The 22478-nt window shown below is 35.4% G+C and overlaps 1 protein-coding gene across 5 annotated transcripts; it reads right to left on the bottom strand.

Annotated features, from left to right (window-relative positions):
• Positions 1 to 608: 608 nt before the first annotated feature.
• Positions 609 to 22074, bottom strand: LOC145783531 (uncharacterized). 5 transcript variants are annotated; one of them, XM_082595428.1, is made up of 9 exons: positions 21988 to 22074; positions 18547 to 18636; positions 18241 to 18320; positions 14595 to 14730; positions 13768 to 13942; positions 12626 to 12728; positions 12086 to 12258; positions 11355 to 11520; positions 609 to 877 (listed from the first exon to the last, which is right to left on the bottom strand). In XM_082595428.1, exons 2-9 carry the CDS (start codon positions 18587 to 18589, stop codon positions 812 to 814), a joined length of 942 nt encoding a protein of 313 aa, XP_082451554.1. In that variant the 5' UTR covers positions 18590 to 18636; positions 21988 to 22074; the 3' UTR covers positions 609 to 811. The 5 variants fall into 5 exon arrangements, with proteins under 5 accessions (XP_082451554.1, XP_082451555.1, XP_082451551.1 ...); XM_082595429.1 differs by having other exon boundaries at positions 18550 to 18636; XM_082595425.1 differs by lacking the exon at positions 21988 to 22074 and adding an exon at positions 19695 to 21958 and having other exon boundaries at positions 18547 to 18634.
• Between the last annotated feature and the right edge of the window lie 404 nt (positions 22075 to 22478).

Genomic DNA, 22478 nt, shown 5'->3' with positions numbered 1-22478 from the left:
GTATAGCGGCCGGATGTGGCCCGCGAGCCGAACTTTGGACACCCTGGCCTAGGCCCTAGGCTACTAGTAAAGTACTATGACACTAAACATCTTATTATCGTCACCGAAAATTGATATCTCTAGAACTAAGTAGCCTATCTTCACCATCTTATTAAGTTTAATAACAATTTTTCCCCATTTTTCGCAAGTTGATTATTTTGTAGGTTATGTCTCTGTTAGAAAAAAAAATAGCAGTAAATGTTGAGTTTCCTATAAGTTACTGAACTTATTAAGAATGCCATAGTTCAATATCGTTCTTAATAAGCCTACGACAGTTCTGGAACGTAGGCTACTCAATAAAACAACATAAAATTGCGCACAAGTTGTGTCTGATGGAATTGCCTTAATCGGTAAAATTTTTTCAACCGCTAAAAATATTTTGCTGAGAAAGAAAAAAGTAAATTATAGTTTTCTTAGTAAGTCTTCACCATTACAGTCCACGATGGAGCCACCTTGAGATAAAGTCACCCGAATAAGTAGTTTCATCTATCAATTAATTATAGCACTTCTGAGACTTGTGAAGGCCACTTACTAATTTTGCAACAAATTAACGCCAAGACACTCTCAAATTATCGTCGTGTAATTATTTTTGAACTAATAATTCTTGAGATATTTCTACGAAGATAAATATAGCTACTACGAAATGCTGCCTGCAATTCTGGTGATAATTAAGAGTAGAACGCATTCAATTTTATCACTACAAACGCGGCATATAACAAGATTTGAAACGAGAAGTTGTTGACATTAGACAAAAAAGGTTCTCGCTGAACACTTAAGTCGTAATTGGGTTTTCATCTGGCAAAAGACTTGCAGAAGGTACATGTTCTTTTTTCGTATTCTGAAACAAAAACAACGTCAGAATATCTCATTGAAATATTTGCTTGTATCTATTGGAATGAAGAAACAAACTTTCAAAACTAAGTCATCTAAAATATAGCAAACACAAAATATGCTCACGGAATTAATTTTTGAGTATAAATTTCACGTTTTAGGTCAATCATGTTCGAAAAAGTAATAAATATTAAAGAATCACGCCTGAAAAATATTTCTGACCGTAAATATTACGAAAAAGTAACAGCAAATACCACAACATGATTAGAACGAACAAAAACTACAAAAATCATATTCATAACACAGCGTGAAAGTAACAATGCATAAAATGCCGGATTGTCTTAACTTCGAGATCTAATATTAAATGTTTTTCTCATTTCTTCCCGTTGAAAAATTTTCTCGCGAAAAGCTGTCGTAAACAAGCGCCTGTGCCAAGTCATGCCTCCAACCTAGGAGAAACTATTTCCGATACACTTATGCCGATGTTGCAAACCCACAATATATATACAAAATAATTTGTTAACAATACAAATGTTCCTTCCATATTAAGAAGTAAACTTTACCGAAATTCAATTTCAAAAATGTTTCTTAAAAAATAGTTGTGTTTAATGGCGAAGGAGAATGGCCATCACTACTACGAATGACTTTATCTTTCGTTTTCCATGTAAGCACGCATGATGGTGTTGTGAAATGCACGTAGACAAAATTTTCCATACAATCTAGAATTTTTTTTTTGACAAAAACGTTCCTGCTTTTATAAAAAGAAAAAAAACATGAGGAAAATGTATATTTAGAAAAGACATTCGGAAAAATGAAAGGTATTAAGTTTAAAGCTTAACTTTATGGTCAGACCTCAGACATCAAACCTAAATTTAAAAGTCCTTTTAATCCTTCGAAGGAAAACTATTTTGGTTTGATTTAGGATTTTATTGTTGAAGAGCCGCAACTCATTTGCGTCTACCGCGCAAAATCTGTTCAAAAGAATGTATAGAGTAGAAGAGTTGCGATATCGATACGCAATTAGTTATTTGATGTATCTAAGATCAATTTTAAACGCAAAGTAAAGCGGAATAGAAAACAAGTGATATTTCTTTCTCATGCTCTATGTGTTTGCATAAATCCATCACTTAGAAATACTTTAGACTTTAGAGCCATGCTATTATGTCGTCGAATTAAGTTCAATTATCGTAAAATGCGTTACTTCATTAACTTAACAGGTTATTAACCTAGCATTGTAGTATTTGAAAATATTTTGTTCCAAAAGCTCTTTTATATTGTGCCTAACCAAAATATTTAACTTTAATTAGTTTGTACATTTTAATGATAAACGTTACAGTGTTAATTATAAATGTGTATTTCATTGGGCAACCCGACTATAGATCTGGACTGTACAAGATTGGGGTACATGAAAGATGCAAGGTACCCATAAGACAATGCAAACGTTTTTTCCGTCTGGTAATGAGAACCGTGCTTCTTACTATAAACTATATATAAATTTTACGCTATCTTTCAGCCATCTCACAAAAGTGAATCGGTTGTTATTTTCCTGATGAGATCGTGGGTGTGTCCTGAAAGTAAAACCTTTAATCTATGATATCTACTATAGCCTACGTAAGTGGTCTACTGTAAATTAGAAAAAAAATGCATTTATTATTTTTCTGATAAATTTACATGTTTTATGGGAATATCTATTATAAGACATTTGCAACGCTTTATATTAGTATCACATCGTTCTAAATTTTTGATTTTCAATGATGCTGAAAATTGACAAACGTGTTTCAGGTAAGGAAATTTTAGATTTATATAAGATATATCTTCTTTATAATTCTCAATCCCATGCAACTTCCTTCAACTCAATCGTGTTTCCCTGGTGTCGTCCATTTCTGTAGCGAGCCATCCTGTATTCGAACTGCCCGATCCTACTTTTTGCTTATCAAACCAAGGGTTACATCTTTTTCCAGTTAATCGCTTTTTACTATGGCTAAAATATGATGGATTTCTGCTTGGTAACTTTAGCTTTCAAGTATGTTTGCTTTAATTTGATTTAAAACCTGTTTATTTTCTTCTTTTGCTGTCCAAAAAATACGCAGCAATTTTTCCAACGCTACAATTGAAACGCGTCAACCTTTTTGTTGTTGTTTGTTTGTGTGTTTATTGTCTATGTTTAACTTAACACAATAAGTTATAATTTGAAATAAAATACAGTAGTTTTGATCAACTTTTGTTTTGTTTGTAAGATGATATCCTTGCTTCTGTAAATGTTATTCATTCCAATCAAAAAATGATACAAAATTGAAAAAAAGCCTTCTTTCGACGATTTTCTTAATAACCACTTAAACACCGATTAAATGAAGAATCTCAACTACTTGAAGTGATGACTGCATTTACATTGTTATGTTCTGCCTGCATACGGTTGGGCGAGGCATCTGGTATTGTTGACATGTAACTATTAGATTAAGAGAGACGTTTGCTTCAAATTCTTTCGCTAGCATTATTGAAGAAGACTATTTGATTAGCTTATATGGTTATCCAATGCTTCCGCTTCTGGGTTTGTTTGTCTAAAATTTTGTTATTGCTCGCCACTCATTCAGCAGAATTTTAGGCTTCATAGAAATTAATGCGATTGACTTATTGAGGAGATTAAACTTGGCATTTTTCAGAAAATTTTTCACGCTAAAATAACATTACAAAGTTAGCAATTTGCTACTGAGACATCATCGATATAATTATTTGTTAAGCTTTTAACTCAAAATTATCAAAGCTGTAGAGCCCAACATTATGGTGAATTGAAAATTGGGGTTTCCTGACAAGAGCTTTTACAAGTTGTCGAGTTTGTGAGAGAGTTTTTTAAGTATCTTCCGCAAAGTTACATTTTTTAAAATACCCTTTTTATGTTGATGAATTTTATTTGCTGAAATAAAATAACAGAGGCGATTTTCTGTAACTTAATGAACTTCAAAAGTAGACTTTACTTTTGCAAAAAAAGTAACCACAACTTAACTTCAACGAACATTATAAAACGAAAAAAATAGCAGCAGTCCAACATACTAAGTGTATTAACTCGTTTCAATTTGTGCTCAAATTATATTGCACACCTATGTATTGTTTTATATCACCTGGCACAGTGGCGTATCCTGGTGGGTTAAGCAAGGGAAGAAATAAAACCCGGGGGGGGGGGAGGGGTAAGAGCGTGCCAAAGGCACGCGTATTCTAGGGGGGTCCGGGGGCATGCTCCCCCTCCGGGAAATTTTTGCAAAGTTACACTCAAATAATGGATTATAATGCTTTCTGGAAACACTTTTAGGATAATGTTTGTATGAAATTTATTAGCAATAAACAGCTATTAACTTATTAAAGGTAGCTCTTACACGAACGGGCAAAAACTGCGGCTCAAATTACAGAACACCAAAAATTCAGCTTAACTGCTCAGTTACAGCTATACCTACTGCTGTAGTAGCCAGGAGAGAGAGAAATAACTTTATTTGCCAATCAGATTCTATAATAGTACGATTCACAATAAGCTTACATCACAATAACAAACAGTTCATGAACGTAGAGGAACGCATAAGTACACTCAGTGTTAACAAATTCAATCTGATTTACCAAGAGCAGCAAAAGACCAATTGGCCATCTAGTCAGCTGCTCCCAACAGGTCATTAATGAAAACACAAATGGATTGAAGAAGGCACTCGAATGGGCTAATGGCGTTAAACAATAAACGGCAATAAGTCAGTGTTTGATATAATCAACTTAAACAGCGTAATTGTTTGTAGAGGTATAGGCTAAGTTGCTTTTCATGTAGGGAACTGGTTTGTCGTCTTTTTTAAATAATGTAATTTTAGTTTATGACTGAAGGCTTTGACCTTGGAAATTGTGCGTATTTCGTGTGGGATTTCATTCCATACTTTTGAACCTTGCACTTTGAGGCTACCCAGACAACAAAATTTGTCTTTTTTACATTGCTGCAACGTCTGCAAACATTGCATCAACGTAAAAATTATGAATTTTGCTGTCAGGGTAGAGCTTGACTTCTTCGTTTCAACTCTTTGCAAAAAATAGTTATTCTGTTGAAAAGATCTTGTGTTATGGTAGTGTATTTCTCTTTGAGTTTGGAAGTATCCAGTAAAGATTGTTGACAGATGTTCACTTTTGTACTTAAACATAATTTTTGCAATTTTATGTTTATAGATGAGGTTTATAGGTGGTACACAACACTGGATAACAGTGTAAATCTAATATTAAGCTCAAACTTTCTCTTCCGAGGCAGATATAACCCTAAAGCCTTAGATTTTCTCATTACGCATTCGAAATAATACTAGGCTAGGTATAATACCCAACAGGAAGCAAATTTGTGATTGCATCCATAGATTAATTAAAAGAAACGTAAATCGCGTAACTTTGCTCTGCATTTTTCCTTTGTTTCTCACCTTGTTTCTTCGTATAGCAAAAACGAGAGTATAATTCCCAGCTGGAAGCAAATCTGAGATTGCATCCATAGATTAATTAAAAGAAACGTAAATCGCGCAAGCTTTGCTCTGCTTTTTTCTTTTGTTTCTCACCTTGTTTCTTAGTATAGCAAAAACGAGAGCAAGGGAAGCGATACGAATCTCTGCTTTCGTAAGCTTCCAAGTTTTTAAAATGAAAATCTAGCTGAAATCATACGGGGACATGAGTTAGAAACCGTTATAATTCGTATTCAGGTAAAGAAATTACGAAATTGTTTTGCTGGAAAATATTATCTTCTCTTTTTTCAATTTTGACAGGAGAAGCAATGCTTCCCTTGCTTCCATTGAGGATACGCCCCTGATCTGGCAGGAAGTTTCGGTATTCGGTTATTAACTTGTTGAGCACAGATAAGCTGCCCTTAAATGAGGCCACTGTTAGTTGAAATTCTTGGACCAAGGCATACACAGCTGAAGACCTGAAGTACTTTCCTGACGATTCGTATCCATAATGCTCAGCGCCTTTGTGTGATATTAGATACAACGCCTCACATGTCGTTACCAAAAACAAAATGTGTCAAATCGTTAGGAACTGTTCAGGCAGTGGCGAATCCAGAGAGGAGCGAATGGGGCAATCGCCCCTTAAAACACCGAAAAGTAACTTTATTCATGGTGTAGCCTATATTCAAGATTAGAGTATTGTTAGACCTACGCAAAGTTCACATCATTGCGTTTCGTTGAAATCGTCCCCTTCCCCACAAGGCAACTTGGTGGATCCGCCATGTTTGATGGTGTATTTTGCATCTTCTACTTATAACACTAGGCCAGTTAAAAACAATACTTCGTTTTGATTTTCATCAAAACTCAAGATGGATTTTCTACATTAACATTGTTCTTGGCTCAAAAAACTAGCAGTCTGTCTTTAAAATCCACACACATCTCATCATAAAAAGTAAGTCTAAACGTCTATGGTTCTTGGCGAACGCACGTGATGCAAGTAGGCATGGGCTTGTGCATACCTAAAATCTTCACCGTGATAGAAGTAAACCCAGGGTAGTAGCCTACTATAGAATGTGAATTCATCTATTCAGTACTGATAAAAGATAACTAAATAAGGGAATTGGGCAAGAAAGTACGTTATGCTAAAAAATAATCTAACAATGAAAAGTAATCTTAACCCTTTGCTTTTCAACGTTTTTTTGGAAGTTAACTGCTCAAGGGGGGGGGCCGTTTTTGGATCAAATTCAATCAGCTGTTACGTGTGATCCGCTGGTGCTATTTCAACAGAAGTTGCACTGGTGTGAAAAAAAATCATTTGTCCATAAGTTTGAAAAGTCATTATTCTAAGATTTTATATGTTAAACTTGATGTTTCAACTTTTGCAAAGGTACCCAAAAACGACAATTTTGATTTAACTTGCCGCCTTTAATTAACCGTGCTAATCCAATTTCATGCAAAATTCTAAAGGACAAAGAGCTCGATCAACCGCACGAAGTGTGTGTGCGGTGTGCCGACTCATTGCGTCGATAAAGAATTACGACATGCGAGCAAATCTTATTGTAGGCTACTCATTAATTATAAAATAGTTACAGAGTAACATTGTTACATGAATTTGAAAAAAACAAAACTGCGTTGTTTTGTTTTTTTGTCCTGAACTAATGCTTTGCGAAACCCATAGCCAGCTTCTTGTTTTATGGAACCAAATTTCTCATAAGTAACACCTTGGCCTACCTGAATAGCTGTTTACATGTTCGTTTGTGTATTTTAGGTCTACAATTGAGTTTGTAGTATGAACATTTTTAGTAGATAGAAGACAATTGAACAAGCTGTTGAAATTATCTGAAATTTTATAAGTTCAAATTAGGCGCTTTTGGAATTGTGGATTTGTGTCAAGGCGTATCACAAATATCATGCAGGCTACATCATAAGTCATTTGGCTTACGGGTGTTTATAAACATAACTCATAAATTACATCCACTAAAACTACAGCATTTACAGTACATCAACAAAGCTAAGTTCGAAGTTCACTTTTTATTGAAGATTGTGTCAATCAATTTGAAAATACATTTTAGTCCGCCAGCGTCGAAACAATTCAACAGCGCAGTGAGGAACATGCGTAAACAAAGGAAATGTGAAATAAACCCACAGTCAGCAGATCTACATTAATTTAACGTTTACAAATGTTGAATCAATGTAAAAGGACTGAATTGCTGACTTGGTCGTTATTGTTTGGAACACAAAAAATACGCGTAAACGCGACGAAGCGATACAAGAGCAAAGCAGCGATTATGTTTCTGGACAAAAAAAATGGACTTATGACTTGAAAGATAAAAATGATTATAACGAAGCTTCAAAATTTGTCATAAAAAAATATTGCAGAGATACAATAAACACAATCATTTTGTACTAGATTGTGAGAAGACTTCCTAGATTCTTTTCAAACATTTGCAGTATTGCAAATTATTTTGTATAACTTCATGTTGCCTTCATATTGCCTCTAATTGCCTATAATTTCATATTGCCCAAAAAATGGCTTCTTGGTTGATAAAACGGGGCTATTACAATTCTATAAAAAATTCTTAGGCCTACTACATTGAAGTAATGAAATGTTGTTTTGGGATTTTTTCTGATGACGTTTTACAACATCCGAAAAGTAAAAATAATAATGATGAATAATTTCACATAACCAATAACCATGCTTTGTAAACGCTTCACAAAAATTTTGCGGAGACTTTACTGTTAGACGTAAAACGCTTGTAAATAAAAAAAACTGGAGGGTTACGTATTTATAATGTTTATTACGCTGTTATCTAGTTATAAACTGCCTTTGTTGTCTACCTTTGTGGTTACCGGTCAGCTTAGAGCAGCATGCAAACTACGCGTTTATGGTATTTGCATCGTGTTATGATTCCCACAAATTTCCCACAAGGTCTTTGTTTTTATCTTGATATTTTTGTGCCTTTTTTGTCCTAAACTTGAAGTCACTCTGCAGCACAATCCACACCGGTTTTTAGAAATCCACAATCAACATTGAAAATCTTTTGTGTGGTGCACCATTTCAAGTAGTGTCTTCTCCTGAACTGTTACACAAACCGCCCAGAACCAGGTTGATTATGAATATTATAGCCGTTGAGTGGCCGTTATTGTATGTGTGGATTTATTAGCTGTCTGACTAAATTCATGCCAAAGTCGAGCAAATTCTGCTTTCGGGATCCCCTTTTTTTCGGTATTTTTTGTTGATCAGTTTAGGCAGCATTTTTCCAAAATAAATGAAGACATCTGTATTGTTCGTCACTTAGATTTAGTTTTCTCAGCATTGTTTTTTCATTCTTTGATCCATTAGTTTATCCCACTTTAGGAATAATCAGATCGTTTATAAATGGCGGGTTTTCACAATAGCCGGCCTCTTATACATTGGCGCAACGTATTCAGATGTTGAATCAATGATCAAGAAAGCCGATTTGTTGTTTGTCTGATGTGACGCCGAGCATTATGCCTAGTCTACAATACAAAATATTTTGTAGTGAAGACGAGGTATTATCATCTTTATTTTGCGCTCTTTGGAACAATACACAGTGCACTGTCGAACAAAAATGCAACACATAACAAGTAAGCGTAGGCGACATAAACCAGCGAAGGGACATGTATAGTCATCGAGTAAACTGCTACGTGATCTCATAATTTTGAGCATACTGTATATCACAATTACTGTTTGCAAAAACGCCATTTTTTCAGCTTCTTCCAAAAGCATTTGAAGTGATACATTTCCTCAATGGAAAGTTTTGTCAATGAGAGTATTTCCATAGAACGTTTATTTCGAAACCAGGTTTTTCATGTCACTACTCACTACCTAAGGCAGTGGTTCCCAACCGGGGAGGAATTCCTCCTTAGGGAGGAATTTCATGAGTTCAGGGGAGGAATTTCAGTTTTTGCCGTTCGTGTGCAAGAGCTACATTTAATAAGTTAATAGCTGTTTATTTGCTAATAAATTTCATACAAATATTACCCTAAAAGTGTTTCCAGAAAGCGCAATAATCCATTATTTTAGTGTAATTTTGCAAAAATTTTCCGGGGGAGCATGCCCCCGGGCCCCCCTAGAATACGCGTGCCTTCGGCACGCTCTAACCTCCCACCAGTTTTATTGCTTCCCTTGCTCAACCGACCAGGGTACGCCACTGCACATGAGGTAGCGATGTCTTTAATCAAACACTTTGTTGTCCTCTTCGATCCATCAAATATTTGGCCCCCCCAAAAAAACATTTCTGGCTACGCCACTGGCCAACACGCCACTAAAAAACCTTCACATACCTTGGGTTCCGCTTGCGCAGAATGAGGATGATCGACACGATGGTTTTGATAAGCCAAACCAAAACCTGGCATATCTGGTAATTTTTATAGACCGCCGGCTGTGCGGTCCCTGATCCCGTTTTTACTTCCGATCGGAATGAGGAAAGAGTCTTAGAACCCTAACATAATGGTGTCTATTACAATCTGGGGGAATTCTAGAGAAACCATTTTAGTTAAAATTCTAGGGTTTCTAAAATTTAAGACTCCCTTTTTTGTTTTTAGTAATATGGGGAGGAATGAATAGTTCCAAAATAGGCAAAGGGAGGAACGCAACAAAAAAGGTTGGGAACCACTGACCTAAGGGAAGATTTCTTATTGTAACGCTTTTTATTCGTCAATGGATATTTGCTGGTTGAAACAATTGTTTTGAATAGTTTGTGGCCTACATTGATCATAGATTGCTTTTCTTCGTAAAGCTGATAAGTGATAACGCAAAAAACGTTTGCTATTATTGTTTCTAATTAACAACTTTGTGACCACTGGCTTCTTTTTGTAGCATTAGAAATAACGCGCTTTGTGTTATTGAGGTCAAACCAAACAAAGGAAAACAAGAGGATGTTCCTCTCTGCTCGCGCATATGGATGCACGAAGCAATTATGAGCTTATGGCTTGTTATCGCAATGTAATCCATTTCACGCTTTGCTGGAAGTTAGCTAGAAATAGCAAAAATTCACCAAAATCTTGAATTTACAAGAAAACTACACAACTTTTAGCATCAAATTTAGTATCATCAGATCCCCCTGGCAATTTTAGGAAAAGTCAAGAAAAACCAAGTGCATGGCGTTACTGTGCTTCAAGTAATCAACGGAAATATGAGGGGGGGGCCAAATCTGGCCTCCCTTTGAGGAGCAAAGTGTTAAAGCGCTAAAAGTGACCTTTGGTGACTTTATATGCTTCTAAACATTGTTAATTAGTTCAACCAAAACAATGTAACTTCAGTGACAAAAAATCGCGTTTGAAATAGCATAACTTTATAACAATATCTTTTAAACCACGTAAGCACATTAGCAGTCATCCGATGATTTTAAGCAAAAGATAAGCGTTCTAGTTTTTAAATCAAATCTTCAAAATTGTTTTTAGTAGACTTCTTTGTCTTCAACGTAAAAAATGTAACAAATGAAATCACGTTTTGGATGCAAAATTGCAAAAGCAGCAAATCCATCTTGACTAGAGCACCGCATGCGTATGTCATACAAGTGATTAAAACTCAAACGGACAGGGGTAAAGGCAAAAAGATATATCGTGAGAGTGTAGGCCTATAAACTGAACTGGGTGTTGTAAATAAAATTGTTTATTAATCAATGTAGAAAACGCAACGTGCAAAGTGATGCACATGTAGGTTTGAAACACTAGCAACATTAACTCTTACTGGGTAAACAGCAACAACACTCCAAACAAAGAAACCATTTCTTTTTTTGCTATCATCAACATTCAACAGGTTGAGTGTTGTACTCTAGCGAAACCTCGTGTCAAAACAGACGCACTGTTTTTTAAGGGCTTAGCCTGGTTGAGGAGATTTTGAGTAAGTGGAAGTAAGCCAATATCCATGTCTACCTTTAATCATGTGATTTATGTCTTGCCCAGACACGAATGGGCGTCGAGCCGAAGTTTCATTGAGCGACGGCAATTGGAATCTGTGTTAAGCCTAAATGATTGTGATTCTACTTTTATTGCAAAACCTTCATATAAATTTACCTTCAAAATTACATCAGCTGATTCTTCTTTAGCATGAGGATGAGTAGATACGTCATAACCTGCATCTCCGCATAGTTCTTCCAAAGTTTTGATGTTGTTTTCCGTGAGCCGAAGGTATCGGCAGTTAAGCATCTTCCAAGCTCGAGCAGGAGTAAAGTCTTGTGATCTAATGATGAAGCAAATCCAAAAAAATTATTTTTTTATTCTGTTGATAATATTCTCTAGCACTGGAAGCATCTGCATGATATAGCTTAGTTTCTGAAAAAGAGGAACATGATTCTGATTCTGGGTAGCCTACAATTTGATGAAACGAAAGTTTAATCATGCGTGAAAATTCTGAGGTCTGTAGAAAAAATTAAGGAATGCAGATAGTAGAAGGCTTTAGCATAGTAAGTTAACTTGAAGCGTTAGTGAAAGAGAATTTTCATTCATAAAATTGTATAGGGATAGTCGAATTAAAAAATAAGATAAGTTATAAGGATTTTAAGGCTTAACCGAATTGGTTAAAAAAATCTCATGTAATTAATATTGCTGTTGACAATTAAATATAATAAATTATAATTATATCATAACAAACGCATTGAATTTAGATGAAGGCTATGATTCGATTTGATTTCGTCGCCGAAAAAAAAATCAACCTAATTTTTTTACTTGTATTTAAAAGCGAACGTTGTGTCTCAATAAACAAACTTCGAAGTACACTTAACTCACAATGCTGCTCAAACTGTTACCTAAACGCCAAATCTTTTCGCATTCGTGCATTATCGTCCATTGCATCTTTCAGGGACAGAGTCGACGCGTGTCGTCGCCCGATCACTCTCACCGCTTTCAAACGAGCATTAGTCGCTCGCGTCGTCGACAATCTTTTCCATCGATGCATTTCATCCTTTAGCCCTGACAATTGCTAGATAAATAACTTGTAAGCTTTGAAAGACTCTGCAAAACTATCTTGTGCAGCAGAAATCATCTGCGATGTTTCATTGAATACCCTAAACGCCTAGGCAAGCGTAGGCTTTACAAGATGGTGTAGTCACACTTAGCCTAAAGACATCACCATGTAATGGATCGAAGAGCAACATTTTTTTTTCATATTATACAACCTGGAAAGTTGTTTTCATTGTTTAGTTTGAAGTGATTTGAAAGTCAATCTGGCTACAATAATTTATTAATCCGTGTATCCCAAGTCAATTCATACGAATCACCATGACTCAAAATGTATTTACTTTTTATAACTAAAGTTTAGCTGACAAGTGTAGCCTACTGCTACATACATTCAAAGAGTTACGTTGAGATGCAACGTTGCTGAAGCTCGCTGTGTTATGTGAGAAGCCTTTGGAAGGAGGGCATATGATTTTGCTCGATACTGGCGCGTTGCTGCAAACAACAGCTTGAAATAAAGCATTTGTTAATTGGGTATAGGCTTGGCTTAGAAATTCGGCATAAAACTAAATAAATGATCTGCTGTTAGCAACAAATATTTCAAATATTTTGGTAAAATATTTTAATTCAATGTCTAGATTCTAGTCGAAATGGTCATGATAATGATTGTGAAAACTGCAATAATTGCAATTAGTAATTATTACCACAGTTTAGACATCAACTACAACTGTCCAAAGCTTTTATTGTAAATCATACTGTATTGTATCGTAGTTTCGAAAATACTGTCAATGACTGACAGTTTTTGGCCTACACTAGGCTACACTGTGATAAAGTGGAATACCTAAAGTAAAAACGAGGTAAGTTTTACATACAGTATAGGCAGCCACCAGTTATATTGGTAATAGTAATGACACCGGTTTCTAACTGAAATTTAACAATAATAACCCCAAATGGAACAACGATGCTTGCTTAACCCACTTACGCTCACGTGATCAGAGATTGCTGGATTAATAGTGATTGAAAATTGTAAGCAACTCAGTTCAACTGATTAAAGAAAGTTACAACTTAAAAAAAGAACGATGGCACATTTCCAATGGGTTTAGGCTATACATTAATCTTCGTATAAAATCATGTGAAAAGTTATAAAGGCAAAAATATAGTTCTTCTGATCTTCATTTTTGCTCTCGAAATGAAGCTTCTGCTTAACTTCATTTCTTTGTTGTCATTGTTTTAAAAGAGGTGAAACCAACTCCTTTCGGATAATTCGGTCATTTTAATCTCTGATTGTGCAGCTCCTCTACAACAAGGTATGGATAATTAAGAGTAACCATCAGAGCGTTGTTAGGCATCTTACTCTATATTAGTCCGAAGGAAAATTGTTTGCAGGTGCACGATGATCGGCCGAAATCCAAACCATAACAAACTAACAGATACTGCATCAATCACTATTACGAAACTCATGCTAGCCTAAAATGAAAAGCGTACATAGGTTATAGGTTTTACTAAAATAACCTACTTAAATCAAACAACTCACTAATAGTCTAAACAAGAAGGCAGTTTGGACGGTTTTAGAGATCCCTCTTCAGAAAGATAAAAGTCACTGCTTGAACGAATTCTATTTATTTGAGAATGGCTCAGCATGCTACTCACAATAGATCGTTGAGAGTTTACAGAAGATCGACGTAATGAATCATATTGAGGTAGCAAAACTAAAAAAAAATAGATTAGAGCAGAGATGTAACCACAGAAGAGCTAGAAGGAAGCAATCGCACACCCAACATTTATTTTGCCCCCCCCCCCCCAAGCAAATACGTTTTAATACAATTACAAATTTTTAATGACATTGTATTATATGCTGAATGACGTTTCGCATATGTTAAATTGCACTCAGTAGCTATATTTTTATACAAGCTCTTTATTTTAAAAATAAAAATATCTGTCCCTTTTTACAATTGCATTTGACCCCCTAAAATTTTCTTTCGTAGCTGCATTACTGGATTAGAGACTAAGTAGAAGGAGACGTTTCACTAATCACTTTAAAACCAGCAACAAACTATAGTTCACAAATGTAGATACAAACGACCTGTTTTAGCCTTATGCTGCGGGTTCGCTGTGGTAATAACGCTTTGCATTAGCTCTTGGAACACAGTTCCCTGGTCATGTGCAATACATTTGTAAAGTAGGCTATACTGTAAATAACAATCATCCTGCTAAAAGCGAAACTCAATCTAATGCATAAAAAATTATAGTTTTAACAAAGCAAAGTTGATAGTAGCCTACAAATAAAGCAGACAAATCTTGGTAACCTAAAAGAAACATCTTTGGTAAGTTTATTTTCAGTAAAATATGTCACTTCCTAACCTCCGTGATCGTCGGTCCCACCAGATTTGTTACCACCAAATCTAACTTTTCTTCTGTCTCCAGATACTGATGCTCGGTGATCAGAACTAGATGACGTAGCTGTCTGTCTGCCGTCAACATCGCTTACCCAAGGTTTCTACAATTACATGCCACATAATAAAATCTTTCAAAGTCTGCATTGAAATACCACAGAACTAGCAAAAGAAGAGTAGGTCATGGGTGGAGAAGGTTGCTACTTTATCTTGGTTGGTTGGTTACGCTTATTCGAGCCAAAAAGATAATTGGCTTGTAAACTTCAATTCTTACTGATACGACAAGGTAGAAAAAATCGGATCACATTGAATGATATTCATGCAATAGCTTGTTGAAATCAAAGTTTGGTTGCTTTTGCAAAAACGTCATCAAAGTGTTATAAACTAATGTTTGAAAGAAATCGTAGAAAACGTATTTTTTAACTTGAAAACTGACCGCGAAGCCAAACTAAGACAAACAAACTGCTGTCCTAAAAAGAAACAAAAGCGTTTCGAAAGGTTTTTGTTTGAAACTCTTAGGCTAGTCTTAATACTCAGTAAATATTGCCATAAAGTTAAATCTTGTACTCGTGCATTATCACGATATAAACAAACTGCTGTCCTAAAAAGAAACAAAAGCGTTTCGAAAGGTTTTTGTTTGAAATTGAAACTCTTAGGCTAGTCTTAATACTCAGTAAATATTGCCATAAAGTTAAATCTTGTACTCGTGCATTATCACGATATGATATGAGTATTTCATTTCATTTCTATGACATTCACAAGTACCATTCTATGATACTCGTGGATTTTATCTTTGTTTTAGCTCATAGCCCAACGATAAGAAATACCGTACCCTGAGTTTCAAAACGAATGAAGAAAGACACAAGAATTTTGCGCTCAAGTACAGTGAAACAAAATGTTGCTTCAAGAAAGTTCAACCTAAAAATCTGCTCTCATCGGAACCAATTAAAGTTTTAAAGGCAAATAAAATTCTTGGTCTTTCCCTCTCTCAAAGAGTAATGGGACCGATTAAAATAAAAGCAAGTAGATTGAATGGCAGAAGATCAATCAATCAATCAAGGTTTTATTTGTCAGTAACAGGAACATAGTAGGTACATGTTTGAAATATGCAAGCAACATACACAATGCAAAAGTTACACAAGTTCCCATACCGACAGGGAGACAATGAGACGATCATACGGTCTACTAGTCAATTGCCACCCTACGAAATGACTATTTTGCCATTTAAAATAAGCTTACAAGAGAAAAATAAAATAAAACGTTCCCGCGCTTCAACATACGCACCAAAAAAAAAACATATTTAAGATAACGTAAACTAAACACAAAATTCCAAGAAGCAAGCAGAGATTAATCAAGTTTATCACTTACGATGCACTGTAGTTTTGTAAAATTGACGTTTTAATCTCTTTTTTGAAACAATGAAATGATAAGTTTTTTTAGCCTACTTGGAACCTCTGACCAGACCATTGGTCCCAATACCTGCATGGACTTTTTGCCAAATTCTGTGTTTGATCTATTTATAAAATAGTTGTTGCTTGTTTGATATCTTGTGTGATGCTGATGAATGGATGAAGCATTTGTAAATAAATCACAATACGTAGACGGATACTGATTCATATGAACTTTGTACATATGTTTTTTTATTTCAATGTTATGTATGTCTTTTAGTTTCAAGATGTTCATTTTGAAAAATAAAAAATTAGTGTGAGCATAGTAATTTTGTTTCGTAATTATTTTTATAACCTTTTTTTGTAATTTTATTAATGGATCCAGTACACTGTCACAGGCCTTTCCCCAACTTGGTATACAATATTGCAAATGGCAGTAAATCAAAGCGTGATACACATCTTTTAAAGTGTCTGTGTTGACATAATTTCTGAGTTTAAGCAACGCCCATGAACCTTTTGCTACTTTTCCGCAAATTTTGTCTACGTGATATTTCCATGTTAATTTGTTATCTATGTAAACGCCAAGGTATTTTATTTGATCTTTTTGTTGAATGCTTGTGTTACCAATGTTAATGCTAAAATTTTTTATTTGTTTTTTATTTGTTATTAGCATGTATTCAGTTTTTGAGAAATTTAACGATAATCTATTAAGCTTCAACCAGTTGTAAACATTTTGCATTTCAGCATTCACATTGTTCTGCAATTTATTTCACATTTGTCGCTCATCGTAAGATTGGTGTCGTCTGCAAATACAGGGTGGTCGCTAGAAAAGCAGAAAATTTGTCAAACTGTTATTTATTTTTACAAAGAATAACTTTTACAAAGTTTTTTGAAGGCATATGGTATATTACACTTATAGATGTTCAAAATGTCGTCCTTGTACTCAAATAGAACGTAGAAAGTATCAATTTAAAACAACGTAAAAGAACCTAGAACCTAAAAGAAATAAAAACATGTTAAAATAGAAATGAGTGAGCACACATTTTATTCATCATTTAATTTGATCTTCAAATTTTCTGCTTTTCTAGTGACCACCCTGTAGTTTAACATTCATGTTTGTTGAATTTGGTAAGTCATTTATATAGAGTAAGAAAAGAAGGGGTCCCAATGTCGATCCTTGGGGCACACCGCGGGTAACCTGTCTTGAGTTTGAAGAGATTCCATTGACGACCGTGTGCTGTAGACGATTGCTGATATAGCTTTTTAACAATTGTAATGGAAGGCCCCGAAAACCGTATGTTTGCAGTTTCTGTATGAGAATAGTGTGATCAACTGTGTCGAAGGCTTTAGCTAAATCAAGAAATACAGAGCAAGTTGTATTTTTGTTATCTAGGTTAGTTAAAATGTTATCACAAACGTTTGACACAGCTAACGAAGTGGAATATTGTGGTCTAAATCCATACTGATGTGGTGTGATCAGATCTTTTTTTGTTAGATAATTGTACATTTGTTCATACAGGCATTTTTCGATTATTTTGGTGAAAGGGGACAATAGTAATATGGGCTTGTAGTTGGAACAGTTATTCCTGGAGCCACTTTTGAAGATTGGGGTAACTTGAGCGACCTTTAGTACATCAGGATATACACTTTTATCGATACACTCATTGAATAAGTTGGTGAGGAAAGGGGCGATTATTGAAGAGGATAGTTTGACAAATTTTATAGGAATTCCATCATGTCCTGTACTTTTAGAGACAGAAAGATTATTAAGATGTTTTAATACTTCTTCTTGATTGACAGGTTTTAGGAAAAAGGAGAATGGGATACTTTGCAATTTCAGTAATGAGCCAGGAGACGGTACTAGAGGGATTTTAGATGCCATGGAAGGACCAATTTCTATGAAATAATCATTAAAACAATTTCTTATTTGTGCAGGGTCAGATATTCCCTTTGTGACTCTCTTCTGTTGCATTACAGACAATTTCTTGTTTATACAGTATTATTACAAAAATATGCCTTTCTAACCTTAAACACCATATTTAATTTTTTAACTTTACGAAAAACCGCCTTTAGGGCACGATGGTTGGGGAAAAAAACTTTTATTATGAAATTTAAAACAAACTGTAAACTTTTTTAATTTTTTTTATGATGTTGCCCCCCTGCGTGGTTACACATCGCATTCGGCACTTAACTTACGATAAGCCAACATATAAAATACTGTAATACCAGTTTCCACTGTGCAATTTTTTCTTCCCTTGCTGCAGTTTTGTGCAATGGTTCAGACGCTCTTTTCCCAACTTCCCGTCCTATAAAAAAATTAAATATAGACTATGCCGCCATAAAACTCCGAGATAAATCAGCTAGCATGTAAAGAAAACCTTTTTACAAATTCAACTACAAAAACTAGTCTTTGAATTGATATAACCTAGCCCACGTTGTTTGACATAAAGAAGTTAAACAAGCAGGCAACATATTTTGAGCTTAGTTCGAAAGAAAACAAGCTAAGTAAGCTACATCATACACACAGCTTGCCACCAGAAATTGGTGATTCCAAAAAGTTTTTAGTCGTCTCCATATTTAGGCAGGAAGCTTTAGTCAATCGTGCTGTTTTTTCGGATGCCTAAACAGTAATAATATAATTATATCAATATCATCCGAATAATAACATACATTATATCTGACTAAATCAGTGAATGCAAATGACTCCATGTTCAATGCTGTTAGCTGCTTGTTGTATCTTTATTCACAACAAATAGAAAATCAAAATAAATGTCGGCTATTTCAATTGCCCGGCCCAATTGGCATTGTGAGACAAACCCCATTTTAGCCAAATGAAACAGCTTGTGGGCTGTTATTAAATGGCCACAATGGCGCAGCAACTTATTGGATCCTGTGAACATACTCAAGGGCGACAAGGTCTTGGGGGCAGTGGCGTAGGAGCATATGCTGCCGCCCCTGGCTTTCGTTGAAAATGCCGCCCTAAGTAGACTGTAGCAAACTTTAAAATAGTTTCATGTTCAAGCAATCTTTTTAATTACAGATAATGTGCCTCGTCTCAGAAGTTCTATATTGCTTGAGAAAGAAGCCTCATTGTCTCACCGTTAAGGCTAAAAATAAAAGACAACAAATGTAGGCTATTAGGCAAATAAAAAATCAATAGCCGCCTCACGATTGAACTTTTCGAGCCTTCCCCGAAGCAAAATCAGCGATAATATCTTCAAAATCAAGTTTTTGAACGTAGTCTCATCATCATTCATGGTAGAACGTAAATACGACTTTATCATTTTGAGCTTTGGGAAACTCCTCTCACAGCTCGCAATTGAAACACCAATGGTAACATAAAGTTTCAGACACAAGCATAAATATGGTGTCGAATCAAGTAGGTGTGATTTAGCTAACCACTGTAAAACATCAAACGCTGTTGCATTACGATCAAATGTGGTTTCACTGCTTCGCACCAGCCACTTAAATCTGTCAATTTCCACAGCTAACTCCAAAAAGTCCACCTCGTCGTCATAAGTGCTTTTAAAAGCGTTGGCAAATCCATTGTGACTTTCGCTTTGCAGCAGCGCGTGAGGATTCAAAAATCCAAACATATCATTCAAGTGGTGTATGCCGGTAAACCTAGTTTTAGCTTCAAGTTTAAATCTGTCCAAAGCTTGAAACATGCATCGTCTTACTTCTCCAACAACACTAAGGCCAGCATCTTCTGCGTGTTCGCCAGGCATACTCTTTCTTCTGCGAACTCTCCGATCTTCAACTGGAATGTCTAGCTCTGTGCATTTTTTATCGGTGCATCCACAGAACCTTTAACCAGATTATCTCGTTCTTCCACTAAAAAGTTGACAAATGCTTTCATCTTGTTAGAACATTGCGCTAACAGCAGTCCTTTTTGCTGCAAGTAAGTTTGAGTATCATGAGATTCTCGCAGGATTACTTTCCAAAAACATAAGAAGGAAAAGAAAGAAAAATTCTGAATCGCTTCTAGAATACTATGAGCGTCACCTCGTGTACACGAGGTCTGACTAGAGAAACTACTGTTGAGATAGAGAAAATGAATCGTGATTATAACAACAGATTTATGACGTAATAAATGTCATTAAGAATTGAACAACAGACGGAGTACAGGCTACAGCTATCCAACATCACGCAAGAAGCAACTCGAGCTTTTTAGCTGTTGTTCTATCCTTAATTTTTTTAAGGTGTGCTAGCTGTCTCTTTGTAAATCATTTTCTTGTTTTACTTTTTATTTATTTTTACATTCCTTCATTTCTCGTGCTGTGTGCACTGTGCAGCCTCATTTTGCCTCCCCCTTGCAGCCTGCCGCCCCTGGTGCAGAGCCAGAACCGCCAAGTGGCTGCTACGCCACTGCTTGAGGGTAGGGCAACAAAATGAAGGCTGCTTGTAGGCTTTATGGCAAAAATTGAAATAGTCCAACGGCCAGAAAGCCATGGATTATATCAGGCATTGGTTTAGGGTTGAGCCATGGCTTGAACACCTCGGTAAGATCTTTCTTTTTCTCTTTTTTTGTATGTAGACCTACGCCGTTTTACTCTTTGGCATAAAGAAAGTCAATAAACTTAAATTTAGTGTGAAATTTTGTAAGACACATTCAAAGCTTCGCAGTAATTATTTCGATAAGTTTGATCAGGTTGAACCACGACTTCAGGTTGCCAAATCAAAAAGATGCTGAATCTCGTGGACAAAAAAAGCGCCGAGAGAGTGCAGTTGATGTCATTTTGTTTCTAAAACGTGGATGACTATATATATTTTCTCTACTATCTAAAATGAGTTAGTTGATGTGAAATATTTTCACTATATTTTTCTGCTGCATTTTGCTGCATTTATTTTTATATTTTTCTTGATTTTGCATTGAAGCATAAAGCAGATTTAATGGCATTGATTTGCAGAACAGTTTTTTCATAGTTGGTGTTGATGTTTTAAACTCATAGCTTAGTTTGTGTTTCCATCAGCTAGCTTATGAGAAAGAGTTTTCAAAACTAAAGTTGATAAAATTAAACTTAGGCTAAGATTTCTTGCGCGGTAAAGCAGCTGCTCTTTGCCGATCGTGTCCGTACAAAGTAACTTCGTCAAGAAACTACTTTTTCACAATACGTAAAAAGTTTGAATTTATTTCTGTCAAAGCTTGACAAATTGATGCTTGAATTTGGTTTGGAAAATAAAGTCGCAGGTCTATCACTGATGTTAAAACTTGATTAGAGTAGAAATTGTAGTAGGCTAACAAACAGCACGCTCGCCTACTAAAGGCCTATACGTTAGTATTGTTTTATGTCTATGTGTTAACTTAGGCTACCTGGTGTTTTTCGTGTTGTAAAAAACACCCATTAGCCTACATTATCTAATGTACTTTTGAGAGATTGGTGGTAGGCCTAACTGTAAACTGTAAAGGGCACGGCAATTTGTGCAAATTTCTAAGAGCGGCAATTGCTGCTGCTACGCGACTGATCAGACAATGTAGGCTACGGTACTTTTCTAAAATGTAAAGTTGGCCGAAACTATAGGCTATACCGCTATAGCCTACGTTTGCTTCAAACTTTTTGTATTTTTATTAACCATTTTTCGATCAGTGGTGTTTAAAATTTTAAACATTGTGAACCTTTAGGCTACAAATTTTATGTTATGTCTGTGCTTGAGAATTAAAATTTTATAATTCATTATGCATTCGATTTGGCTTTAGTCGTACGGTACCACTTGCGTGGACTATATTTGGACAAAAACAGCTTAGGAAACCTGCAAGCCAATGCTGGCAGTGACACGTAGGCTACGTAGCCTATAATACGATAGCTATGTAAGCGGGTTTCCAAAAAGCTGTTGTAGCCTATTCTAAAATTCAAAATACGATACTGAATATTTTTTTCGTAGCACACTGCTAAAAGCAGGCTGAATGAAAAGCAAGCAGACTAACGCAAATCGAAAATTTAAAGTTGTTCACACGTATGCTAAAACTTTCCTTATAGAGGCGATTAAGACGATTTTGCAGCACAATTTCTTCTTTTGCTCTTGCAACTTTTTCACATCTTTTTTCATCTTCTAGGCCTTTATTGATCTTTACAAATAAAAACCGTTAGTCTAAGAACTTTTAGATAGTGTAGACCTGAATTTACGATTTTCTGTCGTGTTATCGCTATATAGCTTATCAGGGCACCAGTCTCTTTTAAAGGATTTTAAATACGTGAAAGACAGATGTGTACTGTTATGAGCTAAATGCGATTTACGCAAAGTAGGTCATAAATTTAATATGAACGTGATCAGAAACTAACCTTGCTATAAGTTTCAAGAAGATTAAGTAAAATTGTTTTCTATAAAAAAAAAATATATACATAGGCTATACAGATTACAGAGAAAATGCATATCGACTTACCACTTCAAGGCCTTTCTTTACTTTTAAATTCTGTGCATTTAGTTGATTTGCTGTCAAAATACTTCTCTCTTCCGGATTCAGT

This window comes from Aplidium turbinatum, chromosome 14, assembly GCF_918807975.1.
Source record: "Aplidium turbinatum chromosome 14, kaAplTurb1.1, whole genome shotgun sequence".
Classification (NCBI taxonomy): domain Eukaryota; kingdom Metazoa; phylum Chordata; class Ascidiacea; order Aplousobranchia; family Polyclinidae; genus Aplidium; species Aplidium turbinatum.
This window is presented reverse-complemented; position numbering and strand designations above follow the sequence as displayed.